This window comes from Vulpes vulpes, chromosome 1 (genome assembly GCF_048418805.1).
Source record: "Vulpes vulpes isolate BD-2025 chromosome 1, VulVul3, whole genome shotgun sequence".
Classification (NCBI taxonomy): Eukaryota; Metazoa; Chordata; class Mammalia; order Carnivora; family Canidae; genus Vulpes; species Vulpes vulpes.
The window spans coordinates 21,085,505-21,105,059 of NC_132780.1; the positions used below are offsets into that span (position 1 = coordinate 21,085,505).

The following is a 19,555-nucleotide window of genomic DNA, read 5'->3' on the forward strand; positions in this document are numbered from 1 at the left end:
AGACGTCAAGGGAACTTGGGCCAGGTGGCAGCAGCGGGAAAGTGGACAAAATGTGAGCACTTTAAAGGCAGCGCCAACAGGGCCTGCTGAATAGAATGGACGTGGGGGGTGATGGAACAGGAGAACCAAGAGTGACCCTTCCATGTCCGGCCTGGACATCTGGGCCCACGCCAGGTTCACCTTCTCAGACGCCGAGGCAAGTAGGATTGAAGAAGCGCTTCTCTGCTGGGAGTAGGGAGCGATAGCTCCTGCCTACCTCCGCTTTGAGTCAAGTGGGCGATGGGATGTGAGTGGGAACAAGCCCGGTGTGTTCCTGGAGCAGAAAGGCCTCTCTGGCTGGAACTCACGAGGCAATAGTAAGGGGGGGTGGGGGCAGAGAGGTGGGCCCAGCAGGAAGTTCCGATCCAGCCCCTAGCCGCTGGTAAACCCGGGGTGGTGGGGGTGTTACTTGGTTTAACCAAAGCGTGTTCACAATGGGAGCAAGGAGGTGGGGACGCCCTGCGTCCAACGCTGCGCCGCGGCCCACGCGGCCTGTGAGTCGGCGTCGGCCCTGGGTCCACCTGCACACAGAGCTTCAGCCCATCTCCTAAGATTTCTGAAAATCCCATCTTCTCGTCTCCGAGATGGGGAAACTGAGGCACGTGCCCTGTCCGATGGGAGCACGGCGAAGGCGTGTGCCCGGAGCACCCTCTCCCGATGCACGTGGGGGGGGGGGGGGGGACGACACTGAGGCCAGAAGCTGTGCGCCAGGCTCACGCGGGGGGAGCTAACCCGGGAGCCCAGGTCGGCCCGGCCGCGCCCGTCCCAATGCGCGCCAACTCGGACCCTGTCAGCGCCGCCGGGGCGGGGAAGCGAACGAATCGCGACCCGTCGTCACGGAAACGCGCCCCGAAAGCCTGACTGGCGCAGAACTCCGGTGGGGCCGCTCTTCCTCGCCTGCCCGCCCAGACAGCCCACCTCCAACTTCCACCTGCCTCAAGACAACGCCGCCATGACCCCTCCTGCTCCCTCCCTCGGCCTCCCCGTTGGCACGTCTACGCATGTCCGGGCCCGGGCGCGAGCCAATGGGAAGCTCTATGTGCATTCTGGGAAATGTAGTTCGAAGCCTGGCACCTTGAGAGGCCTTGTTTGCTTGGGCAAATAGGCCGCTGGTCGTGCTCGAAGCACCTTTGAAAGTGTAGTTCAGAGTTACTGGGAGACAGGCAAGCGAGGTTCGTCACGGCGAGCGATCAGTGGGAAGCGTCCTTTTGCCGCGGTGCTTCCTGGGAAATGTAGTTCTGGGTGAGGTCGGTGCGGGGAGGGGGCGCGGAACGGACTCGGTGTCTGAGGGTTGGGGGAGGGGAACGGATGAGTTTGGCGCAAAGCCTGCCGGGGCATGGAGTCTCGGTGAGCTTTGTGCGCATGTGCGACGAGGTGAGGAGGGGGGGCTTGGGGGGCCTCGTTTGGGAGAGTGAGGTGAGCGAGGGGGGAAGGGGGGTTGGGGGGCGGTTGGATGCGCTTTGGGGAGAGGGGGCTGGAGGCCGGAGGGCGGTGGGATGGGGGGGCGGGGGGGAGGAGAGAAGAAGGGGGCCAAGCGAAGTGGGAGGCAGGCGAGGGGGATGGGAGAGGGAACGGGAGGGGGAGGGGCTGGGGGAGGGTCGGGAAGTGGGAGGGGGCTGTGGCCCCTTGCGGTGGAGAACGCGGGAGACTGGAAAACCGGGGGCGGGGTGCAGGGAGGGCCCGGGAGGGGGAGGAGCCGGGGTGGGGTCGGGCGGGAAGCGGGCGTGTGCGCCGGGACCCACGCCGGGGGGTCGGGGGTGCGGCGGTCCTAGGGGGCGGGATTCGGGGAGTCCGAGCGTGGGGCTGCTCGCCGCGCTCCTCTCTGGGTGCAGAGCGCCGGCGTCCGGAGCCCGGTGCACGGGAGGCGGTTGGCCGGCAGGTGTACTGTGCCACGGGGCTGGGTTCGCCTCCCAAAGTTCCCCCTCCAGTCAGTCTCTGAGCCTCAGTGTCCCCCGTTGGAGTGCTGATCCCCTATTCTGATGCTGGTTTAGATTTCCGTGGGTGCCCTGTCCCCCAGCACGTCCCAGAGCAACAGTTAAGTGCAGCCCCGACTCAGGTTGAGCGCCTGCTTAGCGCCAGGGACTGTTTTCCTCGGGTCTTGAACTCAAACTGTGACTTTTGCATGGAGGGTTTTTCTCCCCATTTTACAGCCTAGGAAAGCGGAGAGCCCGCGTGTAAAAGGTGCTGTTGTACCTAGGCCAAGGACAAATAACTGGTAGGCGGCAGAACTGGGATTTGCTCCAAAACTCTGTGCTCTGAGAAAATATTTGTCCTGTGCTCTCAGCCCAGGGGCAATTTTGCCTCCTAGGGGATACGTGGCAATATCTGGAAACCTGTTTGGATATCACAGTCGGGGAGATAGCTGCTGGCATCTGGTGGAAAGTGGCCAGGGATGCTGATAAACCTTTCACACGCCATGGGGCAGCTGCCACAGTACAGAGGTATCCAGCCCCACGTGTGGCTAGTGCGGAGGTTTGCAAACCCGGCAGTGGACATGCAAGTCTTCATTGAGCGCTTGCTGTATGACAGGCCACTTCTAATTCATATTCTTAGCAACCCCTAGTGGGGAAGAGCAGTTACCAGTCCTGTATTACAGGTGGAGAAATTCAGCCCACACAGGGGCAAGTCATGTCAAGGTCACACAGTGGATAAATGGCAGAGCTGAAAGTAGAAGCCACGCAGCCAAGGTCCAGAGCCCACCTCTTAACCATTTAATTACCTGAAGGCGACCTGCAGAAGTGCTGGTTGCAACCTACGTGGGCTCTGGAGTCAGGCGATTCCGAGTGTGCGTTCCTCCTCACGGTGGTGCCCAACAGAGCTGTTGGGACAGTTCCGGGGTGTGTGTGTGTGTGTGTGTGTGTGTGTGTGCGCGCGCGCGCGCGCGCGCGCGCGCAGTGTGAGACAGATGCCACTTGGCAGCTGTCTCCTGAGGCCTCCAGGGTGCCTGGTTGGGCTGGACACAGCAGTGCTAGAGATGCTTTAGTGGAGGTAGCATGTGGCAGTGGACCTCAGTGGATGATAAGGATTGGTTCACGTGGTAAAATGACCTTACTTAGCACTTAGTGTGTGGTTTCTCAGGGTATTGACCCCAGGATCCATAGAAGGGTCAACTGGCCCTGCTCCTAGGGACTCACTGGCAGCTGATGGCTATCCCTGAACCCCCATGACCCCCCTTGAGACTGCAGGGCCCTTCAGCTTGATGCCTGAGGCCTAGCTCCCTCAGGTCAGATTCCCATCTCATCCAGGAGGGAGCTTTCTCATAGCAGGGTAGGCTTCTATACATCTTGGGAGACTCAGCTCTGGCCCCGGTCTTCTGGGAACCCTTCCCTATAACTCCCAAGCTAGTCAGTTCTTGAATGGAGGGATGGGTGGGCGGGAGGCGATGTTGCAGACTGACTGTGGAACCACACAGACATGGGTGTGAGTTTAAGCTCTGTCACTTATTAGGTGGGTGACTTTGGGCAAGATAACTTTATCTTCTCCATTTGCAAAATGGGGGCAATAATACTCATTTCATAGGACTGATCATCCCTTAAATTTTCTGAGTGCCAGCCAGCATGCTGGGCTCTGTGTGGTCTCTTGCTCTCATGAAGCTTAAATTCTGTTGAGGGAAGACAGCACACAAATATAACACCCCATCTTGTTAAACACTAAACAGAAATTAGTAAAGGAGACTGCAGGGAAGGGTGTGTGGATGCTGTGTTAATTGGATGGTTTGAGGAGGCTCTCTGACTGGGGAAAATTGCTTAGAGGTCTCAAAGAAGAGAAGGAGCTAGCTGAGCAAAGATTAAAGGTGAGAGAATAGCAGGTACGAGGGCCCTGGTGTAGGACTAGCCTTAGTCTGAGAACATGGTACCAGTGTGGCTGGAGTATAGAGAGCCAGGGATAGAATGGTAAGAGATAAGAAATGTAGGCAAGTGCCAGACCTCGTGTATTAAGGAAGCAGTCAGAGGGTTTTGAATGAGGAAGTAACATAACGTGATTTATATTGAGGAAAAAAACCCTTTCTGATTGTTGTGGGGTGATTTGCATCTAGAGTGGCAGGCTTAGGAACGGGGAGATGCTAAGGGGGGCTGTGGAACTCAGCCCCTCTAGGGGACCTTTCAGCCCAGCCACTCACAGGCTGTGCCCCAGAGCTAAGGATCTTTTCTCTTGACCCCCTTCGCTCTGCTGCAAAATGCAGTTGGCCACAGAAATTTCTTGTATCAAAAGAAAAATCATCCAAATGCAGACTTTCTTTTAAGTCTCATGGGTCAGAGTCCCCTGTCTACCTCCTGCCTTGTGGTCAAGAGAACTGTTCTATAGTCATGATCGATTGCAAGCAGCTGTAGCAAAGAAGCTCCAAAATACAGTGGCTCAAGTCAGATAGAAAATATTGTTTTTTTCTCGCGTAACAGTGCAAGAGGTGTTCTAGGTTGGGTCAATGAGGTGACCCACAGGGTCATCCAGGATCCTTTGTATGTTGGTCTTCCACCATCCTTTAGGTCAGCATGCATAAGCAAATAGGCATGGCCATGTACCAATAAAACTTTAATTAAAAAAAAAAAAAACAGGAATAGGACACCTAGGTGGCTCAGGCGGTTAAACATCTGCCTTTGCTCAGGTCCTAATCCCAGGGTTGTGGGATCGAGCCCCTGCATCAGGCTCCCTGCTCAGCGGGGAGCCCACTTCTCCCTCACCTCCCTGCCTGTGCTCCCTCTCTCTTCTCTCTCAAATAAATAATCTTAAAAGAGCGGGGGGGGGGGTGGCTCTCTTGGTAGAGCATGCGACTTTTGATCTCAGGGTTGTAGGTTCAAACCACACATTGGGTGTAGAGAATACTGAAAGATAGTATCTTTTTTTTTTTTTTAAATTTTATTTATTTACTCATGAGGGACACAGACACACAGAGAGAGAGGCAGAGACACAGGAAGAAGGAGAAGCAGGCTCCACGCAGGGAGCCCGATGTGGGACTCGACCCTGGGTCTCCAGGATCAGGCCCTGGGCTGAAGGCGGCACTAAACCGCTGCGCCACCCACCTGGGCTGCCCAAGATAAAATCTTTAAAAAAAAAAAACAAAAACAAAAGAGGATCCCTGGGTGGCTCAGCGGTTTAGTGCCTGCCTTCGGCCCAGGGCATAATCCTGGAGTCCTGGACTCAAGTCCCACATCGGGCTTCCTGCATGGAACCTGCTTCTCTCTCTGCCTGTGTCTCTCCCTCCCTCTCTTTCTCTGTGTCTCTCATGAATAAACAAAATCTTAAAAAAAAAAAAAGAAAAGAAAAGAAAACAGGCTGCAGGCCATATTTGGCCCATGGATGGCTCTTTGGTTTTGAACTCAGGACCTTTTCATAATCTTAAAAATTATTGAAGATACCAAAGCATTTTTATTTTTATTTTATTTTATTTTTTAAAGATTTTATTTATTTATTCATGAGAGACACACACAGAGAGAGAGAGAGAGAAAGGGGCAGAGACACAGGCAGAGGGAGAAGCAGTCTCCATGCAGGGAGCCCAACGTGGAACTCCATCTGGGGTCTCCAGGATCACGCTCTGGACTGAAGGCGGCACTAAACCGCTGAGCCACACGGGCTGCCCTATTTTTATTTTTTTAAGATTTTATTTATTTATTTATTTATTTATTTATTTATTTATTTATTTACAGAAAGAGAGAGGCGGAGACATAGGCAGAGGGAGAAGCAGGCTCCCTGCAGGGAGCCCGATGTGGGACTCAATCCTGGAACCCCAGGATCAGGACCTGAGCTGAAGGCAGACAGATGCTCAACCACTGAGTCACCCAGGCATCCCCCAAAGTTTTTTTTTTTTTTTTAGTTTTATGGTTTTATTAACACAAATATGACACGCACGTAAGCTGTCTATTCATTTTCTTCACTACACAGCCTGGCATTGGCATTGGTGACTCTGATGGCCAGCTGGGCTGTTCTTTCCACAATGGCTTTGTGGTTCTCGGAGGATACATTGTGAGAATCTTTGCACAATATTTGTTGCACATCAGCAGCACATCAAGCTCCTTGAGTTGTGGACTAGGAACTTCTGGAAGCCACTGAGCAGCATGTGCTTTGTTTTCTTGTTGCTCCCGTAACCAATGTTGGGCATCAAGATCTGGCCCTTGAATCTTCTGCGTAATCTATTGTCAATGCAACTGGTTTCTGCCAGTTGCACTTAATTTTGACATACCGGTCTGCTTGGTGCTGGATGAACCTCTTGGTCCTCTTTTTAACGATCTTGGGCTTCACCAGAGGTCTGAGGGCAGCCATGATGCCCAGCAATCGATGGCTGCCACTTCTGCAGGTGGCGCCGAGGAAGAGAGGGCCCCCAAAGTATTTTTAATTATAGCAGTTGTATCTGAGTCCGTATCATTAAAGAGTAAGGCCAAAGGAATTTTTAAGTGTTTGTTAATGCATTCAGAAATAGAAATATTTTTCATATATGGGCATAAATAACATTTTATTTTTTTATTTTTATTTTTTTAAAGATTTTTATTTATTTATTCATGAGAGACACAAAGAGAGACACAGGCAGAGACACAGGCAGAGGGAGGAGCAGGCTCCATGCAGGAAGCCCGACATGGGACTCGATCCCGGGACTGCAGGATCATGCCCTGGGCTGAAGGCGGTGCTAAACCACTGGGCCATGGGGGCTGCCCACAAATAACATTTTAAATGGAAAATAGCCATGTTTTTAAAACAAAAAATTGGAAATGTGACATCATTTTTCTGCAAATCTCTCTAATGTCTGACTTGAAAAAGGACTGTGGGGTTTCACATCTGCTTCTGCATTAAGCCTGTGTTCATACAGCCTCTTGGGTAGAGGGATTCCACCAAGGAGGAAGGGGAGAATGGGTGTAGGTGAAGCCCTGCAGTCCACCATGTTTCCCCTTCCCCAGACGTGATCAGGGGCCATTGGTGTATGGGTCAGCATGGGGAGCCATGGGAATACCACAGACAAGGGCTTCAGCAACAGGCATTTATGTCTTAGCTCTGGAACCAGAGTCCAAGGGCAAATGTAGGCAGATTTGGTGTCAGAACCATAGGCACCGAACCACAGTCAGCCAGCCTGTGTCTCACGGAGGATTTCTATTCCCCTAAGGGCATCAATCCCATCCCTTTCAGGCCTCATCCCTATGGCTTCCCTTAGTCTCTTTTCCCCATTTTACTGAGATGGCCTACGGCGTTGTGTTAAGTTACACATGACAATCGGACTTGAGTACGTTGTGACGTCTGTCAACTTGCACAGTCACACTTGTTTCTTCTTGTGAGGAGAACTCATAAGTTCAGTCCCCTGGCAGCGTTCGGGCAGACAGCACAGTCTCATGAACCCTAGCCATGCCGTGCATTAGATTCCCCACAGCATCCTTGTGCTCTAACCAAAGCTTTTACCTGCTTCACCCAACATCGAGTGCTCCTAGTCACCTCCCAGAGCCCACCTCCAAATACCGTCGTGCTGGGGTTAGAACTCCATATGGATTTGGGGGATCGCAAATCAGGAAGCGGTTCAGGTGGCTTTGGACCTGGCATCCTGAAGCATCTGCTGCCGGGGACGCTGGGGATGTGGGGTGAGCAGTTACGATGACAGTGGCTCTGATGAGAGCTCTGGGACTTTTGAGCTCTGGCTGGTGCTGCACTCTGTTCCTAGCCTTTTGTATGCTCACTCCTCACATGAAGCCGAGAGGAGACTGAGGAATAGTGGGACCCACAGTCACCCCCAGGGAAGCGCAGGGCCAGGATCTGAGCCCATTTCATTCCAGGACAGGGATCTGAATCTCCCCTCCTTTGGCACTTGCTGTGTGCAGGGCACCTTCCTTCTCAGGCACTCCTGCCTTGGCTGTACAAGGTAGGGGAGCACTTCAATTACAGGGGGACACTGAGGCACAGAGAGGTACCAGCACTTAAGCCAGGTCACTCGGCTCCTAGTGGGCATTGCTAGGGATGCACCTGGCAGGAGGCTGTGGTCTCTAAATCACTGAGCCAGGCTCTCACAGCGCTGAACCTCCCTCCCCACAGGCGCTGCTGTCCCTGTGGGGCTCACGGACCCCATGGAAGTCCTGTCTCCCCAGCCTGTGAAGCAGGAAGGCCAAACTGCCGAGGGCCTGACCCTGGACTCACCATGGCACCGCTTTCGCCACTTCCATCTGGGTGACGCACCAGGCCCCCGTGAAGCCCTAGGCCTGCTGCGCGCCCTGTGCCGAGACTGGCTGCGGCCTGAGGTGCACACCAAGGAGCAGATGCTGGAGCTGCTGGTGCTGGAGCAGTTCCTGAGCGCCCTCCCTGCTGACATCCAGGCCTGGGTGTGCAGCCGGCAGCCCCAGAGTGGGGAGGAGGCTGTGGCCCTGCTGGAGGAGCTCTGGGTGAGCGCAGGGTTGGCAGGGGATGGGGAGGTGGTTGGGGGTGCTGCTCCTGCCCAGATCCCTCTGCTGCCACCTTGCCTGGCTGGATGCTGGCCTCCCCTATCACAGCCTTGCCTCTGCTCTCCAGAGGGCTGCTGGTCCCTGTAAGCAAACTGATGAGGGTGGGGAGGCTTTGGGGCTGTGTGAACATCTAGCTGGGAGCACAGTGCAAAGGGGTGGTCCTTGAGACCCCCCTGACTCTCCCAGCAAGTTTGGGGTCCCTGAAACTGCCCTCCTGTTCAATTCAGGAGAAGGACCCAGAACTGTCTGAAAGCCATCTTGCTCACAGTCAGAGTTTTCATGGCAGAAGGACGCAGATTTGGTCAGCCAAGGGTGGAGGTGCAGGGCTCCAGGACAGCCCTGTGCACAACCTCCAGCTGTCCTCTCACAGCAATGTGGATGGCCTTGAGGCCTGGCTGCAGCATGTGCATGCAATAGTGCCAGCTGGGGTGGCTTCTTGAGCTTTGGTGCTGTGAGTATTTTGTTGGGGCTCCATGGTTGCCAGCATGACCCCTTGGCCTCAAACTCCCCTGGAGGCCGAGCAGATACTGGGTGTCTGAAAGTCTCCGTCATAACCTATGCTGTTGGACTGTCCAGTGTGGCCTGAGGCCCCCACACAAACATCCTGTCAGGTAGAATGCTCCAGGGGCTTAGAGGTCACCTCTTGGTGGTTGAGGGCAGAGGCCCGCCTTCTCCTTGGACAAGGCTAAACGCTTTACTGAAGAGAAGGGGTCACCTGACCGGAGTCTGTGGGCCAGGCCTGTCTGTCCCCTGGCCATTCTTATGGAGTGTGACAGAACCTCACAGGTGCACAGCCCAGCCCATGTGTTCACACAGTGCCTGTGGCTCTTTTTTCACAAGGACTGAGTGGGACAGTGTGGAAGTAGACAGATGGCCTGTAAAACTAAAAACCTTTACTCTTGGTCTGTTGTAGGAACAGCCCACTGATTCCTTTTAGAGCCACGTTGTCCAGTGAGAAACAGGATGTGAGCCCTGTCAGTAACCCTGAACGTTCCAGTGGATCTTTAGAAAGGGTGAAAGGAAGAAGGGGATTCAATTTATTGAACTCAGGGTAGCCAAGCTGTTGCGATCTCGGCAGGCGGTATTTGTCACCTTTGTGAGTGCTCAGCAGCCACATGTGTCCGTGCGGTGAGCGGTAGCCAGGCGTGCAGACAGCCAGGAGGAGGGTGACCAGGCTGAGGGAGCAGCCAGTGCACGGGCTTCGAGGTGGTGGAGAGGTTGGCGGGCATGGATGTGTGCACAGCATGAGGTTGGAGGCCAGGGGATGGTGGGGAGGGGGGTGAGGAGTCAGAGGGCAGAACATCCACTGTGAGTGCCTATGGCACCCATGTCAGGTGCTAGGGACGCAGCCGTGGTCTTGTTGGCCCCTTCCTCCTTTCTGGTCCGGCTCCGGCTGATACACTCTCCCCCACTTCCTGGGATGAGCTTCACCCCTCTGTGTCCTCCCCTTGCGGCTCTTCTCTGGGTCATTGTTCCCTGTCGCCACCAGGCACCACCAGGCACCACCTTAACACATCACCACCAATGCCGCCCCTTAAAGACGACCCAGACTCACTTGGAGTTCTGGAGGCCAGGAGTCTGACTCGGGTCTGCCTGAAACCTAGGTGTGGGCAGGGCTGTTCCTTCTGGAGGCTCCAGGGAAGAATTTGTCCCCACTTCCAAGGTCACATCTTCTCCTGACCCTGACCGTGACCCTCACAATGGTACTGGGCCTAGTATCAGGAGCCTAATTCAGTCACACCTGCAGAGTCCCAGCCCTTTGCCACATGAGGTCACAGAGGTCACAGAGTCAGGAGCTCTGGGATCAGGATGTGGACACCCTCAGGGCACCGTCTGTGCTTGCTGCAGAGGAGTTGGAAGTGGTGTGGGAGCATGGTGTCAGAGTCTCACGGGATCGTGGTTCCCAGTGATTTTCCAACTGCTTCAAGAAGAAATGACCCTGCGCACCAGGGCGTTGTTCTCTCCCTCTCTGGTAAGAGAGCACTCTCAGGCTTGGAGCTGTCCACAGGAGCGGTGGACCGGGATGGTGCTGTCCTACATGATCGCACAGAACTGTTGGTGACACCTCTGCTGCTGTTTTTTTTTTTTTTTTTTTTTTTTTTTTTAAGATTTTATTTATTTATTCATGAGAGACAGAGAGAGAGAGAGAGGCAGAGACACAGGCAGAGGGAGAAGCAGGCTCCATGCAGGGAGCCCGACACGGGACTTGATCCCGCGACTCCAGGATCACGCCCTGGGCCGAAGGCAGGCGCCAAACCGCTGAGCCACCCAGGGATCCCCTTCTGCTGCTGTTTAAAGCAAAAGGCGTGAAGAGTGACCGTAGCCTGGGTGTTAGGCCATTGCACTCAGACTGTGGCAGAAGGACCTGTAAAGCTGGAGTCTGACAAATGCCTCAGGATGAGGGTGTCTCTGGTGTGTGGGTTCTTGCCTACGCTTAGCAGAGCCTTCCCTGATGCGTTCTGCATGTGCTGGTGTCAGGCTGTGGCTCCAGACCCTGGCTACTTGGAACATGTGGGAACTTTGAGGGACACTGTGGCAGGGTCTCATACTCAGGTGCTTAGTCTCTTGTTACCAGGTACGAGGGGCCATGGTTTCAGTGTATTTTTAACTGTTTTGTCGGGGGGGTGGTATACAGTTTTTTGCCACGTCAATACATGGTAGCTAATTGTAGCCACTGCCACAGTCAGGATACAGTGCTATGCTCTCGTTGTGGGCCCTGCGTGTCACCCTCACGGACTCCCTCACCCCAGAACCCTGCATGCCACCCTCATGGGCTCCTCACCCCTGGGTCCCATGTGCCACCAGTCCACAGTCCGTCTTCTAGGGAAGTACATAAAGGACCCACAGTGTGCGAGCTTTGAGGGCTGGTCTTTGGTTCAGCAGGATGCCTGTGAGATTGACACGGGTGGTTGAGTGGGTCAATAGTTGATTCCTTTTTCATGCCAATAGAATCTCGTGGTGTGGGCACACTAATTTCTCTGTCCTCCTCTCACTGAAAGGCTCAAAGGTGGTCTCCATAGTTGATTCCTTTTTCATGCCAATAGAATCTCATGGTATGGGCACACTAATTTCTCTGTCCTCCTCTCATTGAAAGGCTCAAAGGTGGTCTCCAGTGTTGGGTGATGTTGAATACAACTGCTTTAAATACCTGGGTGTGCATCTTTGTGTGAACACGAGTTCTCTTTTTTCCAGAGTGGATCACCTGGAGTGCAGTGGTTGAGTTTTATAGCAGGTGTGTGTGGTTTTAGGAGAAACTGCCAAACTGCTTCCTGAAGGGGCTGTGGCATCTGTCCCCCACCCCAGCAGTGTGTGAGCTTCCACAGTTCTAAGGGCTCTTCTTGGCTCCTCAGATTCCAAGGGGCCAAGAGAATCCCTCCATGGCTGAGCTGGCCTCATGGAACTTGTTACTTTTTCATGGTGTGTCTAGCAGTGACTAGCACGTAGGCTCTCAGGCTCCGAGGCCATGTCTTTCTTGTTCTCCAGTGTGTACTTGGTCCTTTCGGTAGTACCTGATATATAGTAGGTGCTCAAAAAAGTGCTTGCCAGGGAGCAGTGAGTAGCCTACCAGGCCTCTCTTCATCCCACCCTTCGAGAAGAGGTTTGATTCAGGCAGGGAGTGCACAGTGGAGGGAGAGCCTGGTCTCTTCCACAGGTGAGGGAAGGAGGTGCGGGGAGATGGACGGGGCAGGACCAACTTGGCTGTGGTCAGTGACCTGCATTCGTTCTCAGGCACACAATAGCCAAGGGGTCGCCTGTCTGCCGGCCCAAGAAACCCAAAGGCAAGCTGGTGGGCAGGCAGGCAGGGGGCGCCGGGAGAGCCCTGTCTGGTCAGCACAACAGGAAATGCTCACTGGTCTGCACCTCTGAGGTCAGCACTTGGGGGCCTCCTGGGGCTGTGAGGGCAGGCCGCAGCATAGGAAGGGAGCACGGGTCAGCTGTCACATGTGAAAGCCAAGGTTGGTGGAACTGGCAGGGCTAGTACACTGGAAGGTGAGGGGAGCAGCGTGCCTGGAGTGGTGAAGGTGGGCAGCCTGCTCGGGGTTCCGGGTAGCCGGCAGGGCTTGCTGCAGTGATGAAGCCAGGTGGTCTGCAGGACTTGGGCCAGACCCTGCATCTACGGGGGCAGATGCCCCCGTCTACCCTGTTTCTACAGCAGCAGAAACATCCTGCTGACTCACCATGGCCTGCCAGGGCCGTGGTCTGGCCTCCTGCCTTCACTCCCCCACTCCTCCCTGCTCTTCATCCCCCCAGCCTGGTGGAGCTGGAATAAATATGTGACCGAGCTCCCAGGTAGGAAGTTCACACTTGAACTTGTGTCCTAGGTGCCACAGATGCTTTCTGCTGGCAGCTCAGTGTGTCATGCTCAGGGGTTCCCCCAAGGACACCTTGCTTTGATACCACCTGCAAGTTCAGGGGTCCCCAGGACCAGCCTGGGTTCAGGAATTCATGCGAAGGACTCAGGACTTGATGAGAGCTGGTGTGCTCACAATTCAGATTCGTTTCCGTGAAGGGATGCAGAGTACAATGAACTGAGGGGAGTGGCACTCAGGGCGGATGCAGGAGACCCCCCCTCCAGGCGGCGCCATGGGAACAGCACCAAGTAGTGTTGCCCATGCTGACCGTGGAGGCTCCTGAGCCTGGTGTCCAGGGTTTTTATTTGGGGTCAGCTGTATAAACATGGCTGACTGCACCATGGCTGACGCTAGCCTCTAGCTCCTCTGGAGGCTAACCTCCACCCCCCCACACCCCCCCCCCCGCCCTCAGTGCCTGCCTCAGGGCCCCAACCTCATCCCTGTGGCCACTCTGCCTGGATATCTTCTTGTGGATGGTATTTGGTCTCTGCAGTCTAGCAACCCATGTCTGGGACCCCAAACCAGAGACCCCAGGACATTCAGAGGAGGGAAGGTTTCGATCTTATAAGTACCCTAGAATCTCCTGGAGAGCCTGCTTGCACTACCGCTTCCCAGGTTCTGTTCACACAGTTGCCGACCTAGCTGCAGCAGAGGCCAGGAATGGCGGGCACCTGCCACATGTCCTGCTCCTGCCCTGCTGCACCTGGGCAGATGTCACCAGTGGGTTACAGGAGCCCCACTGAGGGTCAGGGAGCTGGGGGTTCCTATGCTGTGCCCTCAGCATCTGCCAGCCTGTGTCAGGACTCAGGGTGAGACTGAGTACCACCTCAGCCCCTCTGCACTGACCCCAGGGCGGGAAGTGCCTTGCTCAGGGTCCCACAGGCAGTGGCAGCTCTGTGACTGGAGACATCTTTGGATCTAGTTGGACTCGTGCCAAACCCTGACTCTATGCTTCGGGACCCCCTTGACACCCTTTTTAGGGAATGTTTCTCTTCTTTTTTCTTTTTTCTTTTCTTTTCTTTCTTTTCTTTTCTTTTTGTTTTTAAGATTTATTTATTTATTCATTCAGAGAAAGAGAGAGAGGCAGAGACACAGGCAGAGGGAGAAGCAGGCTCCATGCAGGGAGCCAGACGTGGGACTCGATCCCGGGTCTCCAGGATCACACCCTGGGTTGCTGGTGGCACTAAACCGCTGTGCCACCGGGGCTGCCCTCAGGGAATGTTTCTTCATCAGAGCAAAGGCAGTTTGACCCTTTTACCCATCCATTGTTCACTTGCTTGGTATCTACTGAGGACTGTCGTAAGAGGCACAGGAATTGGAACCCTCTCCATGGTGGTGGGAATGTGAAATGGAGCAGCCCCAAGGGAAATGTGTGAGCTAGCAGTTCCACTCCTTGATGCACGTCCACACAAAACTTGTGCCTGATACGAGGTGAATGGCAATAGGGCAGCAGTCTCCCTAATTTAAGGCAAAAAGTGGAAATAACCCATGTGTCTGCTGGTGGAATAGATAAACAGAATGTGGTCCAGCCTCACAAGGGAACATTATTCAGCCAAGTGAGGGACTGAAGCACTGACGCTCTGCTGGAGTGACTGTCAAAGACGTGACGTAGAAAGGGGGAAGGAGCCAGTCGGAAGGAAATGCAGACTACAAGATTCCATTACTGCAACATCCAGAACAGGCAATTCCACACACACAAAAGACCTGGGGGTTCCCAGAGGTTGGGGCAGGGAAGCGAAGTGGCTGCTACTGGGTTTGAGATTTAGGTGCAGGTGATGAAAATATTCCAAAAATGGGGATGGTTGCACAGCTTTGAATATGCTAAAGTCCACTGATTTTACTTCCAGTGGGGAAATTCTGCAGTAGGTAAAATATGTCTCAGTATAGCTGGTATTAAAAGAATTGGCACTAGGGATACCACGGAAGGCAGGCCAGTCCCTGACCTCCTGGAGCCCACAGTCTATAGGAAGAGATAGGCAAGCACAGGCATAAAAATACAATTATGACAGTTCAGTTGGCTCTGTTGGGAAGGTCTCCCGAACATTTCAGGAACAAGATATACCAACTCAGACAAACTTTCCAAAAATTGAAGAAGGTATACTTCCCAGCTCCATCTGTGGGCAAAACCAAAGACACTGTGAGAAAAGAAAACTATAGGCCAATATCCTTAATCTCAAAATAATTATGTTGCATGAAAGATACCCCCGCCCCCCCGTAAGAGTACCTATTTACTCTGTGGTTCTATATAAAGTTCTAGAATATGAAAACAGCCCTTTAGCAATGGAAAGCGTGTCAGCATTTGCTGTCTTGTAATGGTGGGGAGGCAGAGACACCACAAATGTACATAAGGAAACTTTCAGGGGCTGATAGATAGGGTCACCATCTTGGCTGTGATGGTGGTTTCATGAGTACACATGTTGAAACTCTGTATTGTATGCTTTAAATGTATGCATTTATTGTCCATCCATTATAACCTCAATAAAGCTGTTGAAAAGTGCAGTGTGATAGGCACCAGGATATAGGGGCTGTTGCTAAATCACACGGAGTCATAAACCTGTGGGTGGTGGCAGGGATGGGGCTTCAGTCAAGTCCTGAAGGACATATAGGACATAGGGAAAGGGGGATGGAAGAAGGAGTTCCAGGTAGAAGGAACAGAATGTGCCAAAGAGTGGAGGTTTGAGAGAACCTGGCATGCTCAAGGCACAATTAGCTTTCTACTATGGACTTCCAGGCAGGGAGGGACCTGGCCAGAGGTGGGGCTGCGGGAGGGGGTGGGGCCAGGGAACTCTAGCCTGTGGGCCACAGCAGAAGCAAGCAGCGGGTCAGTATCTGTGGCACCCTAACACCCTGAGCTGCATGAGTGGTCAGGAGCCAGTTTACAGTCTGCTAGAGCAAAAAGATGACCACGTAAAATATTCATCCTGCCACCTCCAAACATGGGCCTTCACAGATCTCAAATGGTGCACGTTTGGGAAAGGCTCTAGAAGCTCCCTGTAGAATCTTCTTGCTATTTGTTAGATTTTTAGGCATTAACTGACTTCCATCCTAATCATTGCAATTGAAAGAAGTAAAATATGAGAAGAGGATTGGATGTGTGGAACTCAGGAGTCAACTCTCCTTTATCAGCAGCAGGATTCTCATCTGTCCCTTGGGGACAAGAGCTTCAGAAACAATGACAATAGCATAAAGACACCTAAAATAGCCTGAAACATTTTCAGTAACCTTTGGTGTTCCTACCTGGCACCATCCTGCTCAGAAGTGGGCCACTGTTTGAGCTGGGAAGAATTCCATTCCTGAGCTTACTTTATTATTTTTTTTCCTGAGTTAGAGATAGCTAATGTGTTTTTCTTGTGTATTTTGTCAAGAAGTTTGCACTTTATCCAGAGGGCAGTAAGAAGCTAAGGTAAGATTTAAAGCAGTTTTATCAGTTTTCTGTTGTTACATAACAGATCACCCCAAACTTAGAGGCTTGCAACAATAAACATTTGTTGTCTTAGTTTCTCTGGGTCAGGAATTTGGGGCTGATCTGACTCAGGGTCTCTTATGAGGGAGTCACCTGGGGGCTGGAGGGTCTGCTCCCCAAATGGTTCCTTCCATGGTGACTGGCAAGAGGCCTGGTGACTGCTTCCCTGGGAGTACATGATAGGACTTGATAACTGTCTAAATGTAGTAGGGGTTGTGGGGGAGAAAAATTATAGGCTGTTGCTGTGGTTTCTCATTTCTGAGTGTGGTATCTCTCATTTCAGGGACCAGCGGTGAGGGCACCTCAGGATGTGGCAGAAGGCTCCAGGGTGAGCGTTGGAAAAGATGATGGTGGGATGGTGCCCTTAGGTGAGTAGCTCATTTTCTCTCTCACCCTGAGAGGGTCCCCCTCCTGCCTGCCCATCATGCATTTGCTCAGTGAACATTCCTGTGTCCCTGCTGTGGAGGGCACAGCGGGGTCAGACAGGATAGCACACTCAGCAATGCAGTCAGCTGTTGGCATGTGCCAGGTACCATTCTGCCAGCTCCCCTGCTACCTATGGTGCCACATGGGAAGGGGCCCGTACATAAACGTTTTTTTCTCAAGAAAAGACAGAAGTTTGGATTTTTATGACACTGCCTGATTTTCCAACGTTTTTTACATTTTTTTTTTTTTTAACAAAGATGGTCTTTTTTTAAAAAAAATATTTATTTATTCATGAGAGGCAGAGACGTAGGCAGAGGGAGAAGCAATCTCCCTGCAGGGAGCCCGATGTGAGACTCCATCCTGGGACCCTGGGATCACGACCTGAGCCAAAGGTAGACACTCAACCACTGAGCCACGTAGGTGCCCTCGTTTTTACATTTCTAAATATGCTGTTATGCACCAAGCCAGCACCTCCTTTGGCTGGCCCACTGGTACACTCTGCTTTCTGGAAGCTGATGTCTAACAATAGAAACCCAAGGTCCCGAGAGCTCAAGCAGCTTGCCTAAGGCCACACAGCAAGTCAAGGCCAGAGTGAGGGTGGGGATGGTGGCTTCTACCCAATAGTAGTGTCTCTACACCCACCACACAGGCCAGGATGCCAAGCCTTGGGACCTGGTGGTTGGCGTGGAGAAATTGTGTGGGTGGGGAGCAGGAGGTTCATACTTTTTTGTTGCCCTGTTACTGTTTTTTTGTAGATTGAATCATGAGCTGGGTCTTGTGAAGTAAATCAGACAGAAGCCCATTGCTTATCTCCCTGGAATTCCCTAGAGCAGTTTAAAAACTTGGAAAAAGGAAATGTGAGGTTCATTTAACCACCTGACTTACTCACCCCTCCATTTGTCTACCCTGATGCCCACTCAGACGCCACCCACCCCCCTCACACATCATGCAGTCAACCCACCACCCACCTAGATACTATTTACCCATCCCTGCTCCTTCATTCATCTGTCTCCCCTTTGTCCCCTCTCTCTCATCCATCCATCCCCCCACCCCATGCACTCTATACACCTCTCCACCTACTGTCCACCCACCCATCTGTCCATCATCCACCCACTATTGCCCATCAGTCTGGCTCCTTGCTCATCCATTGGCCTATCTCCCCACTGTCCCCCTCTTCCATCCATCTATCCATCCACCTGCCCACTCACTGGCCCACTCCTTCATCCATCCATCCATCCTCCAGCCAACTATGCGTACCCTCTTCCATCTCCTCCCCCATCCACCTACCACCTACTGACCTGCCTTCATGCATCAAGCTCGCATCCATGCATCCACACATGCATCTATTTATTAGGCTGACTCTGCACTGTGTACTGAGCACTGTGCTGGGTCCCGGGGACACAGGGATGGTAAGCCCGCACGCAGTCAGTCCTCCTCCCCAGCCATGGTTTCCCAGCACTGAGTTTTCCCCCCGAACCCTGACACGGACCATAATCCCGGAGCTTCTCCAGCCAGCTGTGCCCTGCACCATCCTGCGGAGTGCAGAGCGACCTGCCCTCACTCTGTGCCTTTGCCTGACAGGAGATGCGGCCTCCGGGGTTGAGGTGCTGGCAACGGGGGACGCCCAGGCCCTGCGCCCCTACAAGCAGGAGCCAGGCAGTCCTCCACCGGCCCCCGCGGCGCCCCCTGCGCCCGGCCTGCCTGCCTTCCTGGCCGCCCCGGGCACTACTTCCTGCCCCGAGTGCGGCAAGACTGCCCTGAAGCCCGCCCACCTGCTGCGCCACCGGCAGAGCCATTCGGGTGAGAAGCCGCACGCCTGCCCGGAGTGCGGCAAGGCCTTCCGGCGCAAAGAGCACCTGCGGCGCCACCGCGGCACGCACCCTGGTGGCCCTGGGCCGGCCCTGCGCCCGCTGCCCGCGCGTGAGAAGCCGCACGCCTGCTGCGAGTGTGGCAAGACCTTCTACTGGCGCGAGCACCTGGTGCGCCACCGCAAGACGCACTCGGGGGCGCGGCCATTCGCCTGCTGGCAGTGCGGCAAGGGCTTCGGGCGCCGTGAGCACGTGCTGCGCCACCAGCGCATCCACGGCCGGGCGGCGGGCGGTGTGGGCGCGGCGCCCGGGCCTGGCAGCGGGGCCCCCTTCCCGGCCTGGCCCCTGGGGTAGCCATCGCCCGCCGGCCCGTCTTGGCCCACAGCCCTCCTCCTACGCTGGCTCCTGTCTGAACTGGCGGGCGCTCTCACCTTCTGTTTCCTCTGCTCTTTCTGTCCTGGTCCACGCTTCCCTGTTGGGTTCTCGCAGCCTCGCAGTCCCTCCCATTCCGCGGAGGTGCGTCCATAAGCCCCGCCTCCCTCTTCCCTCTTCACGTGCCGCCTGGGAGCCCAGGAGCAGAGCATAGGGCAGGGGCGGCGGGCAGGCCCTGGATCCAGAGGAGACGGAAGGAAGGTGACCCCTCTCCAGCGGGGGAGGGCAAGGGGAAGGGGCGACGCCTCTGACGGGGTGGACCGGGCTCTGCTAGTGAGCTCCTTGATCTTGCCCCTCTCTGCGGTTGGGAAGGCATGTGATGGACAGAGATGCCTTTCCTGGGAAGCGCCGCGGAGACAATTCACCAGCATCTGGAGAGTAATAAAGTTATTGATGAGAGGTGTGGACGGAGTCCTAGTTCTGTGTGGGCGGGCCCCACCTCGGATCCCCAGTTCCTCTCCTTGAGCCTGGAGAGGAGCTGCAGGAGTGGGTTTCGTCAATGGAAGGGACCGGCCTGGTGCCAGACCCAACTGGGTTCTAATCTCCACCTGTGGCTTCCTGGCTGCAGGAGCTTAGGTCATGGCCTAGGTCATAGTTGCTCTGGGCCTCCATGTGCACATCTGTAAACAG

The 19,555-nt window shown here is 54.2% G+C and overlaps 1 protein-coding gene across 4 annotated transcripts; it reads left to right on the plus strand.

The window, feature by feature from the left end:
- Positions 1-1,094: 1,094 nt before the first annotated feature.
- Positions 1,095-19,324, plus strand: ZNF444 (zinc finger protein 444). 4 transcript variants are annotated; one of them, XM_072760255.1, is made up of 4 exons: positions 1,095-1,211; positions 8,041-8,384; positions 16,543-16,627; positions 18,267-19,324. In XM_072760255.1, the coding sequence occupies exons 2-4, from the start codon at positions 8,073-8,075 to the stop codon at positions 18,845-18,847; spliced, it is 978 nt and encodes a 325-aa protein (XP_072616356.1). In that variant the 5' UTR covers positions 1,095-1,211; positions 8,041-8,072; the 3' UTR covers positions 18,848-19,324. The 4 variants fall into 4 exon arrangements, with proteins under 4 accessions (XP_072616356.1, XP_072616364.1, XP_072616367.1 ...); XM_072760263.1 differs by having other exon boundaries at positions 1,149-1,286; XM_072760266.1 differs by lacking the exon at positions 1,095-1,211 and adding an exon at positions 1,322-1,413.
- Positions 19,325-19,555: the final 231 nt, after the last annotated feature.

What these genes read in the sequence shown, in the direction of transcription:
- ZNF444 (XM_072760255.1), top strand. Translation starts at nt 8,073, where the DNA reads ATGGAAGTCCTGTCTCCCCAGCCTGTGAAGCAGGAAGGCCAAACTGCC. An exon ending in CCCTGCTGGAGGAGCTCTGG is followed by an intron (nt 8,385 to 16,542) that starts GTGAGCGCAGGG and finishes CTCTCATTTCAG; the next exon opens with GGACCAGCGGTGAGGGCACC. An exon ending in TGGTGGGATGGTGCCCTTAG is followed by an intron (nt 16,628 to 18,266) that starts GTGAGTAGCTCA and finishes TTTGCCTGACAG; the next exon opens with GAGATGCGGCCTCCGGGGTT.